This window comes from Oenanthe melanoleuca, chromosome 2, assembly GCF_029582105.1.
Source record: "Oenanthe melanoleuca isolate GR-GAL-2019-014 chromosome 2, OMel1.0, whole genome shotgun sequence".
Taxonomy (NCBI): Eukaryota; Metazoa; Chordata; class Aves; order Passeriformes; family Muscicapidae; genus Oenanthe; species Oenanthe melanoleuca.
The window spans coordinates 64,204,569-64,217,364 of record NC_079335.1 but is presented as its reverse complement, the minus strand read 5'-3'; the positions used below and the strand labels follow the sequence as shown (position 1 = coordinate 64,217,364).

Sequence of the window (12,796 nt, the reverse complement as noted above, 5' to 3'; positions counted from 1 at the left end):
TGGAATGCATTTTTTCTGTCATGATTAAGAACACTGTACTAATATACTGAAAAAGTTATCAAAAAATTGTTACAAATTCGACAAAGAACTCATATATAACATGACAAAGCTATAGTTTTATCAAGGATAAAAAAAAGAAGTTCAGACTTCTTTTGAAAATGAAAGATTGGAAAAAAAAAATTCTTTCTGATCCAAACCAAAAAACCTTAAGAAAATGCCCAATCTCCATAAAATTAGAAATTTTATAATTTTTATAATTTTATAATTTTTAGTATGGTATAACTAATAAAGCCCAAAAGCACTTAAAAAATATAGCTTCTCATGTCATTCACATTAGAGTTCTTGTGCACATTACTTCTTTGCAGAGGTTATTTTCTACAGCACAATCATGCATTCTAAAGTTTTATGTATCAGAGAATAACGTGAAGGTCTCTCGCCTGCTTGTTGATGTTATATACCCATATTTGATGAGATTTAAAAATGTCTAAATTATATTACCCTGCTTCCTGCAAATCTGAATCTCCAAATAACTCATTTTACATTTCTACTCCACGAAGTATCTTCTTGCTGAATGCCATGTTAAAAAGTTCAGACTGAACTTAATTCAGACTGAATTAGGGGCTGAGCTTTCATAGCAATACTGATTGGTTTTGTTTGTTTTTAAAGAGACATACTATTGGGCATAACAGCAGCAAATCTCTAAGACCACAGGGTCCTCCTAATCACATACACATACCTGTATGTAAATTAACTTGATCAAGATTTTAAACAGTGCAAGGACTTCAAAAGCCTTAAAAATTTAAAAGCCTAGGCAAGCTTTCATTTTTATCTAAGCACAAGGAAATACTCCATAAAGAATTAATATATCTGTATTGTAGGCTTCTTTGGAATAAATATGAAAGCAAATTGAAGTAAAATTGAAAAAACTGGACACATTTCTTCACAATAAAGGAATTTACCAGGGATAGAAGCTTGTACAGATGAGTTTTCTATATACAGCAATTCCACTGGATGCAATCCCAATCATAAGATCAAGATTATGGAGGTCCTACAAAAGAAAAATACTGTAAGAACATAGATTAAGTTTGTGTCATTCACCTTTATCTACTAATAAATTCATTTCCAAGCTTTCTATACCTAAATTGCTACACTTGAGGGAAAAAAAAAAAAAAATCAATGAAATTTCTGAGTTTTGATTTTCTATCATCTCTTTCCTTTGATGATATCTATTACATAGTCTAAAAACAAGTTCCAATGTTCATCCTACTACCCCAGATGTTCCTTAGGTCTGTCTGAAGAGAAAGTTTGCAAGTCTAGCCTTATTCATTACAGGAAAGGAGTTGAAGTACCTTCCAAGATTAGTCAGGTAAATGCCACAGAATTTTGGGAACTGAATGAAAATTGCCTGATTATATGCTGTTTTAAAAAGAGAGAAGAAATAAATTCTTACTTTTTTTTTTTTTTGGTCTTACAAAGAAAGACTGCACAGGAGGTGACCACAATTTTGCATATGAAAATATACTGGAGAAACACACGTGTACATGAATATTTCCTACACTAAATGAAATCAATTATTAACTAAACCAAAAGCTGTGCATTAGCTTAATACATGCAACTGGAAAAAAATAATAAATTTACAATCCTTTCTAGGTATTGAGTTACTCAAGAGAAAGTTCATTCTTTCATATAAGCAAACATCTGAGTTAAAAAACAAATCAGGAAGAGAGGAAGATGCTGTATGATCATTTTGAGCCTAAACCCACACTGTTGTTAAAGAAGCTACAAATCTTGGCTTCCTACTTCTTATGATCAAAACACATTTATATGTTATTACACAGATTTCTAAACAGAATAAATGTATACATAAATCCACATGTAAGTAGAATTCATTGTTTAAAACATCAGGTTTGCCTCAAAAGCAGTTTCAGACTGTTTTTAAAGGACAGCCAATGGTAACAGATTCTTTTAAAGCCGTCAGTAGCACACTTGCTCCTCTAGATGGTACTCTGGGCTCAATTAACATATGGCTTTCCTCCATGTCCAATCCCAACTTCTTTATATTAGTAAGGCATAGGAAAGTAGAACAGGTAGCATGTGCTCTGACAATACTGTAGAAGGTCTACAATAAATCCTTTAAAAATAGTTGAATAGAAGCGTGATACAGGCACATGAGTGACGTCCAACCTAATTTGCAAAGCATAACACAGGAATCCAGAACTGACATCCCTGTATTTTAATACTTGGAAAGAACACTGAGGTATTCAGGAGATTAACTGCCTGTAGTTTAGCTGTTTCTGCCATGATAAGGCCAACCTAAAGCAGGGTAGAAAATAGTACTACTAGCACTTAGAGCTTACTCCAGGCTCCTGCATTAAAAAATCAATACTGTGAAGAGAAAGCAGCTTTAACAGTAAAAGCTGAAAATCTACATGATTAAGCAGAAATAAAGGATTATCTAAAACACTTGATAGAGATTAATTAGGCTAAACTACTCTATTTTCTCCAGAAGCTTTATCAGGACAAAGTTCATTCCTCACACTCCTCTGCACCAGCCCAAATCACTAATCTCCCCTGTTATTTGTTATTATTAATTCTCTTGTGTTGAGCCTAAGAAACATAAAATCAAGAGACTGAAATAGCATAAAGAGAGGTCTCTTATATGAAATATTATATTGATGTACAGCTACTTCCCTTTCAAAACATCATGCTGTTAAATTGCACAACAAAGAAATAACACGCACATATTTATTAAAAAAACACTAACATGAAGAATATAATGAAAAAGTTATAAAGATAAAAATTTTATAAAAGTTATAAAAAAATCATGCCAGGCATCTAACTGGTTACATACTGATTCATATTTGATTTAATTTACAATTACCATCTTGATTTTTGCAGATACGGAAATAATACTGATTCAACAAATTTCCTATTTTCGACTCGCTGAGTAAAAATGAAAGATCAGCTAATGGCAGATTAATTATTGAGCAGATGGGATAGTAGTCCAGAGTGAAAAGGAGATTAGGAATTCAAGAAATATCAATATAGTTTTAAGATATTGAATTCACTCTCCTGAGTCTCCTCATACTATTGAATTTTTAAATACTTTAGCAGTTCAGATTTTTCATCAGAAAAAAGAAATGTTTTCATATGAAAACTGAGCTCAGATTAAAGTTGCATGTTTAGTAAGTTGCTAAAAAGAAAGCTCACACTCATGTTAAATATTTAACTTCGTATCATAAAACAAAAAAAAACCAACCAAACAAACAAACAAAAAAAAAAAAACAAAACAAAAAGGAAGCTATACATTCATTTCTTTTTCAAGAAACATTATCCAAAAGTATCCCACTCTCAACCACCAGTAGAGGAGCACCAGCCTCTTTGGGCCATTAGTATAAGAGCCAGGTGTTACCTGGTTCTTCTGCCATGCACAGTAACAAGATCATCAGAATCGACAGAGATAAAGCCTTTCACAGAGACACAGTTTAATTAGCCCCTGCTAAATCTGGTCAAGGATATCAGGAGGGACTGTAAAAACCCCTGCCAAAGCAGGGGCAGGGGACAGCCTCTGTGAAGAAGCAGCTCATAAACCTTGACTGCAAACTTCTTACAGGCCTACAGGAGCTCTCTTGGCTGAGAGGTTTTCCTCATGGCATTCAATCCAAACTGACTTGCAACTGATGTTTTGGAAGTACCAAACTTCAGAGACAACCAACTACACCCCTACTACCAACTGCCCTTCTCAGCTTCAGATCATTTACAGCTAGAGGATTTCCTGGTTTAGAAGCTTCTTTTATGTTTAATGGACTCTAGGACTGCCTAACTGCTCCTGATAGCTATTTCCCTTTGGGCAATCCCTTAAAGTGTTACTTACAGTTCAACTACAGCCTTATGGAAAAAGTTCCTTTACTTAAACCTGTCTCTTTTTGGGTAGACTATTACCAAAGGAAAAAATTGAACATTGTTGGCTATTCACATTCTGCATGCTGTTCACCTACTACAGAAGGTTTTTCCGTAAAACATTCACAATTGTTATCCTTCTCGGTACTTTTCTTTTTCCATTACGTACTCTGAGATAAGGAAGGGAGAAGAAGAATGAAGCTCAACATCCAAATGATATCGAAACTCAATTTGAAAGGTGGCATGATATTTTCTGGTTTGCTTTCTATTTCCTTCCTAGCAGCTTCTAAATGTCTAGATGTCTAGTTCAACTGCTAGAAAAACAGAACACTTCAAATATTACACCCTTTAAAAAACTGAATTGCAATAAAACTATTATTTTGAATTGAAACAGTAGCAAGATGGTCTGCAGTGAAATTTCATTTAGGTGAAAATGTCTGAATCCAGTCTATCTTCTCTGCTTGGGACTGGTATGACCACTACTGACATCCTGCATGCAGTTCAGTGGCCTGCAGCTCAGGGAAGATAATGGAAATCGGAAGACCTTCCAGAAACAGCATGTCGTTAATATTAAGAGACTGGTCACATAGTGGAAGTCTAAGCACTCAAGTTGGCTTAGCAAAATACTAGGCTATAACAGAAGTTAAAAGGCAAATATCCAATCAAGTTAAGTGCATATAGTGATCTCAAGTGTAACACTAAGAGCTTCTTCAATAAAGTACAAAGGTGACAGATGACTCAATACATAGAGAGGATACCTATACAAAGTCAGATTTAATAAGATCATTTCCTTTCCTCTCTACTTTTCTTAAAAAAAGCATCTACCTTTTGAGCAGTGTATTTCATGAATATGAATGTAATTACAGCAGCTTCGTACAGAAGCACTTTAGGAATTCCTAGAAATCCAATGCAACAATCACTCATTTACAGCAGCATAAAGGAAAACAAGAAAATATGCTGAAGGAAGCAAATTACTCTTTCTGTTCCTTCCTCATCATTAAAGAAATTTTTCATTATAATTACCAGTGTCAGTATTATTACCAAAACCCAAAAAAATGTTAAGAAAAATAGAAGTCATCTTCACCTAGGAAATCAATTATCTGCAGTACAAATCCTTTAGTTTTTGCACTACAAGCCTTACACCAAAACAATTTACTGTTGCATAGAAGCACAAGAGGTAATTTGCACACTAGGATACAAATAAAAAAGCATTTTGGGGATTCACTTCAGACAAACAGTGCAGTAAAAAAATTAAATAGGAGTAGACAGTGTAATACTAGGACATGTTTCTTATCAATGCACACCCTGTATCTAAAATATTTCAAATGCATTTTTATTGGTCATCTCTCAAGATGTTAAATACTTCTTAGATTTAAACTGGAATCAGGGAATACAGGAATAAAAAAAAAAAAAACAAAAACAACTCTATATTCTTAACACATAAGAAATTTGTGCTAAAAATTCAGAGAAATTAAACTCTTAAAACACTTGCCAACTAATAGCACTAAACAGAGCATTCATTTTATTTCATGCTAAAACGCCTTTGTAAAATTATTAAGTAAAATGCATTGCAGTGACTAAATAGTTTATCTTAAAAAAAACATTGTAGAACTTTGGAGGAGCTCTAGCTTATTTGGTTGAAATCCCAGCATCTGTGTCACACAAGTTACTGAAAAACTACCCAATTCTAATTAAAAATAACACATGATAAAATCAATACTTAAATATTACATTTTTAACTCCTATTAATTAATGTTTAAAAAAGCATATAAATTTACTTTCCAAGGGAAAAATTACAATGTAAACATACTCTACCACTGTGCAATTCCACTCCATAGAATTCAAGTGTTCTTGCTATATTTATATACCAGGACTCTGCTTCAGATTTCTTGAGGCCACTAAAAGAAGGGAAAAAATAATAAATAGGAACCACAGACAAGTCAAAAATAAAAGATATTAAATCATATTTATTCCAAATGTATAAAACCAGAAGAATGCCAAAGTCCAGTGTCTGAGAAATGACCTCACATTAAATAGTGCCATGATTTCTTTACTGGTGAAGGCCCTGCTAAAGTACCCTCAAAAAATTGAGTGAATTATTCATTATTTTATTACCTTAGCCATTCTGGACCTGCTCTTTTTAGAAAAATCTTTGTTATCTGCTATGCTTAAAGGGATGAGGATACAATTCCCCTATAAAGTCTTACTTTTTAGTAAGAAGTTGTATCTTTAAATATTGTATATTTCATAATCTCTCAGAAAGAAATAATTTAGAAGAAAGATTAGAAGCATGAATGTACTAATAAAATAAAAGGGAGAGAACAGATTAAAAGTTATGAAACTCACCTAGGAAAAGCCTGAATTTACCTAAAATCTGTAAATCCTGAAATATTTTTTCTCCTGCAGCTAAGACATACAAGCATTTGACCTTCTCATCTCCAAGAAAGATTCTATAAATACAGGTAAAACCAACTCTTTGCTAAGTGAGTTTCCTAAACAACATGCATAAAATTACATTAATCAAATGCAGTTTAGGTACAACCTGCAAAAAGCTGACATAACATTGAATTATGTTAAGAACTCCAGCATCTAATATTTCCAATTAATATCCCTCCTTTTAAATGCAAAGCCATCAAAATACAATACTCTGAAACAGCCACACTAGGAAATATTATATCACGCTGCAGAAAACTGAAAGCTACCTTGAACTGGAAAGCCATGGCCAGTGTGCCTTGAGGATACCATAATATCAGAAAAAAAGAGAGCAAAGATAAAAAAAAAAGTGCTGTTTGTCACAACCTTGAGCTTAACTGGTTTCTCAGATCTACATGTACACTGACTATTGTCACCTTGCTTCTGAAAAACTTTAGTAGACCTTATCTCTTTCATTGTGTCAGAAAATTACAGAAGCAAACTAATGCAAAATGGCCATTTTGTTATGTAAAAGGATGCTGAATATGTTTGCAGGAGTACATTACTGTCATTTTAAATAACTTGGTCAAGTACTTTGTTCAGAACGTCTGCTGAACACAAGATATGCCTGCAAATTTTAATTCTTAATTTGTATACTCCATCTAGACCAGAACAGTCATGCCTTGTGTCTTGAAGGGCCAACAGGTATTTCAGCACAGACAGAGGTTTTTAATTCATTGTTGTTACATCCTCCTACTGAATTAGAGGTGAAATGAAACCTTCAGGTCCCTAAGCAGATGGCAATTATTCAGTGAGATAAAGGAGCAAGAGGACACTGGTCTTGATGTTCCAATTTTTATAGTTGTTGATACCCAAGGACTAACAAACCTCATCTGAAACATACGCATCCTATTTAGTTTCAAATACATCTTTCTCTTCAAACTGGTGGCTGCATCTAAGCAAGCACTATGAAAACCTTACCAATTTGGACAATATCTGCATCCTAAGATCTCAGGCTACTTATGTAACTAAGCAAAACACAGCAGAAAAACCATGTCTGAACCAACTACATAAAGAAAAACCCCTGTGGATTTAGGGATGAACACAGAAGGAAAATTTCTGAACTATATCAGTTCAATATGACAATAGATGCTTTCTTAACAGCTACGTACTGAATAGTGTGGCATGGACTTACTCAGGGAATACTTCCTCAGATTTTGCAAAGCAACATAAAATCTGGGTAACAAAAACCTTGAACTGAGTTACAACACATAACACAACACATAACTTCTCAAGTCTGTATTTCAGCAATTCAAGCCTTTTCCTTTGTGGAAGTTTCCAAAGGATAACACCAAAGAATGAAAAAAGGATAGATGTTTATAGGGTTAGCTTTGAAACTCTGTAATATAAGAATATCAGTTTCAAAGCTATGATAATTTGCAGATAACCTATATGGTTGATAGCTATATTTTTTGTTCCAGATTAGCAGAAATCTCATTCCAAAGCAATAATGTTCTCTCAAGAGGTAAAAAAGTACTCTTCCTTTCCATGTTTCCTTCCCAGCATCCCTGGTGAACACCAGAATCATTCTTGTCAAGTATGTTCTTGGCACTGATCTAGTGCAATTCATGTCTGAGACATAAGTATTCTCTACGAATGCCAAAGGAGTATGCAGGAAATACTGCCAGAATAAACAAAAATTTGTCTGCCTCTTCTTGCCCTCTGAAGTAAATTGGTCTTAAGAGCTAAGTTTCAAAAGAGGTGTCAAAGCAATAAAGGAATATTTTTTTCCAGTCCAATCTACTCCATATTTTTATTCAGACCTTCAATTACCAACATCTCTGTTAATTCCAATACAGAAGTTAAACTTCTCAACCATAAAGGCTTCACCCCACCAAAAGACACAACAAAAGCATTGATATCACTGAAAGGACCCAGGGAAGAAAGGAGTCTTTCCAACAGATCCCACCACACCTTAGTCTGGACCAATGCTAACTTCTGATCTTTCCTTTGCAGAGCATAACCAGTTTTATATCTCTTGCTACCACAGCACTAAATACACGAGCTCAACCCAGCCACTTCAAGACTCTTCAGAAACTTCCCTCAGTGGTCTCCAAGATGACTGCTTCCTAAAGATAAGGAATTTTATCCATTCCTGTCTAAAACTCCCCCTCAAAAAAACTACTGAGCCTACTGGAAACTGCAAATAAATTTGGAAAGAGTAGAGGCATTAGCTATTGCATGCCTGAACATGAGCTGTTCAGAAAGCAGTCCAGATTAGTATCTCCAACAGAAAGGATGGTTGGAGTTAAGAGTTCAGTGCTTATCTTCATTTGCTCCGTAAATGACAATGTCTATTCTGTATGGCTAGGGAGCACACATGAAGTTCAGAACTACTCACTACACCCATCAGCAGTAAAGACACTAGAGGGAAAAGTAAGAGTATTGAAAGATGTGAAGAAAAAACAGCTGAAGGACATTACGAAGAGACAAAAATGGAAACATTTCAGGGTATAAATCAAAGAAACTAAGAGAGTGGGGAATTAGCTCTGCTGCAGTTAAGATACAGACAGAGAAAACAAGCCTAGAGAGATTTGGATTTCATTTGCTCACAGACAATTTCTTGGATTGGTATATTTGCATTCAGCTTGCAAGTACCTGATCAACAGCACTAATTCCAAAGCTGCAGTCTTACAAGAGATAAATCAGCAGGGTCAGAAAAAATAATTAGCAGTGCATTGACTGAAATAATCTGTTGCAGCCTTTGAATTACACTCAGGAGAGGGGAGCGAAAGCACAAAGTTAATTGAAGTGTTTTATGGTTATGGCATTTCTTGGAGTTTTTTTTTCCACATATATTGACAAAAAAAACTATAGAATTTGAAAAATGATCAAATGTTCTTCAAGCAGCAAACCCCTCAAGCATCTAGTATAGTGTTTCAGATTGTTACCTTTAATAATGTTTAAGGTTAACTACTCTACTGTAGGTTATAACTAAAAATTTATTTAAATGTTTCAACACATTAACATCATACTCTGAATTAATCTAACACCTCTATGATAAACCCAAGTATTTCATTTAACTGAAGTTTTATGAAATACAACTGTCTGTTGTAATGAAACTACTAAGAACTTGAGTCTTCCTTTTGACACCTTTTTTTTACTTAAAAGCTCAAGAGGTGAGAGAGAACTAAAAGTTTACATTACCTGTTTTGCTCATGTAGCGTTTCTACTTTGGTAAGAAAATCTTTGTTCTGCTCTGGTATGAAGTTGTAATTTGACAGATATCCTGAACAATGCACTGCAGCATTATAGTCTCCAAGTTGTGCTGTTAAGAAACAAGAAACACATATACAAAGTTTTCATAGTTAATTGGATTTTTGTTTAAAAGAAATTGCTTCTCATTAAAACACATACACATATGGGAAAATGAAGAAATTACCAATTATTTCCCAACAGACAAGATGTGTTGAACATAGGGAACTGTATGACCTCAGGAAAGTAGGATTTTTTCCAAAATACACTAACCATAACTATAGTCTCAGGCACTGAATGACTCAGTACTTTATTTAGTTGCTTGTGTAGCCTGACTTTAGCATCACAACCTGTAACAGCAGCAGACAGACGTCATGTGCCGTGTCCACATGGATGTGCAGCACTGCTATATCAGAGAACACCAAACTGCTTCAGTAAGAGATGGCAAATGAAATCAATTTGACACATTTACTTGACTAGAACATATTAGAAGTCTTCAACAAGATCTGTCACTTAGAAAGCATCCACTCTTCACAAATTCAGGTGGAAATCACTCTACTAGCAACTCTGGCACTATCCCAGAATTTCAGCTGTGAATTACTCAACAGAACACGTGAAATAACTGCTGATTGACACATAATATTACCAAGCTGCAGCAAAAAGTAAATAACTATAACCTGTTCTAATCTTCTTTTTCATAAGGAGTATGTAACAGTGATTATAAAGCCTTAAAGTTTCCCAGAAGTTATTGGTACGATTTGCAAATTAACACAAAATAAGGTAATTGATAGGCTGCAAACAATTCAGCATCAAAAGCTCCTCAACTAAATCAAAGTTCAAGAGCACACTTTTAGGATATACTATCAATAATATTAACACTATTTTACAGATTTTTTTTTTTTAAAAAGTACAAAGGAGATATTTAAGTGATTCAAGTTGAGGGGCATGAGAGGCACACCAGAAATAACTTACACATAGTAATTATATAGGATCTGTAATGCAGGGGATAACTAATATACTTAATATATATTCAAACTGCATAGTTTATATGGCCCAGAAAATGGAACTACAATGACACAAGACAATTTCCAGGGAAATGCAGTCAAAAGCTAATATAGTTGCACACCTAATTGTCTGCATCAGAGATATTTAAATAAAAAATGGAATGATAAAGAGTAACTAATTTACTTTGAATGCAGATGGTCTTGCATACTTAGTTCTTTCTTTTTAAAGATAGCCCAAACTTTAAATTAATTACCAAATGGGAAGCAAATGACTAAATATTTACCTTGACAGCCAAAACACGTATTTGAACATTACTATAAAATTTATCTGAAGAAGAACAAGAAATAAGAACAAGAAAAAACAAACCAAAACAAAAAAATCCCAAACCAACCAAGACAGAAGATGCACAAGTATCATACGAAATTGAAATGATTTTTAGGAACATCCATATATTGAAAAAGTCCAAGCCTGGCAATGCTAAGTCTAAAGCAACAATAAAAGTGAAAATTTTGAACTTTTAGAACTAAATAGTATGCCAATAACAGTATGAAATAAAATCCACAATTTCACAATGACAGTAGTTGATTGAGGATCCTTTCCCTTACTAGTCATTAACACAACTCATCTTTTCTATGAATCTACATCTTAAAGGTTTGTTGCAGCCAGTTTGAATTCCAGTCTTGCCAATGGGAAAAGACCAAATTGCCAGGAATAAAATATAGTTTTCGACTTCAATTTTGTTTGCAATAGGAAAAGGTATTTTTACTATAATGTTACCTTCTCTAAAGTTATTATTGGACAACTGTTATTCCTTCATACATTATGAGATAGAGTCTTCTTCCTAATCTTTAAAATAGGCTACTCTTTTTTTTCCCCTTTTGCTACTAGCTACCTGAGGCCATGCCAACCAGGGGAGCAATTTAGCTTCTCCAACTCTCTAGCCAGCTGTTACAGTAGAAAAGAAACATCTTGCAAGACTAATGATCTTGTGTAAGATTTAATTATCCAAGTAGGAAAAAAAGTTAGGACATATCAAGACATCAGCAAGAATAATAACCCACGATGCTCCTATCTCTTTACTGTATTTCTCCAGAAGAGAGCAGAAGGGCACGAAATACAAAATACCTATTTCTAATCTGAGTTTCTCCTGCTCTGATCATGAGTCAGCAGATACTAAGTCAATGAAGATAGAGTATAAAAATAACATTTTAACCTTTCTCCATTCTAGACCTCTGTTGCTCTTTAATTTATTATAACTGGCAAACAATATAGCACACAGTAAAAGAAAGGAGATATAAGGATAAGTCAAAAAAAAAAAAAAAACCAAACAAACCCCTGACATTTGAATATCAAAATATTTTATTTTAGAGTTATATGTCTAATATGAAAAGCTTTAAAGAAAGGAATGTGATGGACCATTAATTTAGAAGGCCATATTCAGTAAGAAGAGAATATTCATTTTTTGATTTCTTGTAAAAGAAGAGCTCAATAGCCATGTCAACATGCCAAAACACTAGCTCTACAAATTTCCAACAAAATAAGAGCTTATAAGTGCTTGAAACACTTGAGATCATATATGTTTACAGAGCATAGGATCTGTCAATGCCTTATTGAAGCCTAAACAAGCCTTCATATATATATTCTACATACTTTTTTCGAAAGTAATTTGTTCAGATATCTTTTAAGGAGCAGATGACATTGTTCACCAATTCTACAGACTTTGCTTGTAAATAACAATAATTTTTAAAATTGCATACAAAGTAATAGCACCAGAACCTATTTCTGGCATTTTAAATAACTTCAGATACAAGAAGGCAAATATATTAATGACTTCTTGGCTAACCATGATGATCAGTTATAGATCATATGGAAAAACTGACCCAAAGGAATGCCTATAAAAGCTAACTTTTTTACAATTTTAATATTTTAGGTCACGTGAATAAAGCACAAAAGTGAATTGAGTTGCCTGTTTTTAAAAAAAAATGGTTAACTACATATAAAGATCAAGTTCACAGGGAAGAGTCTTGCATACAAATTGTAAAAATCCTCAGGTATAAAATTGCAGTCTAGGAGTAAAACATAGTTAGGATCACATAACTGGCCTTCAAATCAGGACAGCAATTATGACACATTCTTGACATGAGGGTGAAATGTAGTGTTAAAGGCTAATGATTAATTTATCTTCATATGAAGACTGAGGTACAAAAAGAAAAGATACTTAATC

At 33.7% G+C, this 12,796-nt stretch overlaps 1 protein-coding gene across 5 annotated transcripts in view; it reads right to left on the bottom strand.

The window, feature by feature from the left end:
• The window catches only part of PTPN3 (protein tyrosine phosphatase non-receptor type 3), a 122,212-nt gene that overhangs the window by 61,747 nt on the left and 47,669 nt on the right, over positions 1–12,796 (bottom strand). For 3 of the 5 annotated variants that reach the window (XM_056484333.1, XM_056484335.1, XM_056484334.1), the window contains exons 8-10: positions 9,520–9,640; positions 5,711–5,798; positions 960–1,048 (exon numbers count right to left, since the gene is read on the bottom strand). In XM_056484333.1, coding sequence (XP_056340308.1) covers positions 960–1,048; positions 5,711–5,798; positions 9,520–9,640 — 298 coding nt within the window. Of the gene's footprint in view, positions 1–959; positions 1,049–5,710; positions 5,799–9,519; positions 9,641–12,796 lie in introns of those variants that run through there. The other 2 variants (XM_056484336.1, XM_056484337.1) reach the window with 2 other exon arrangements.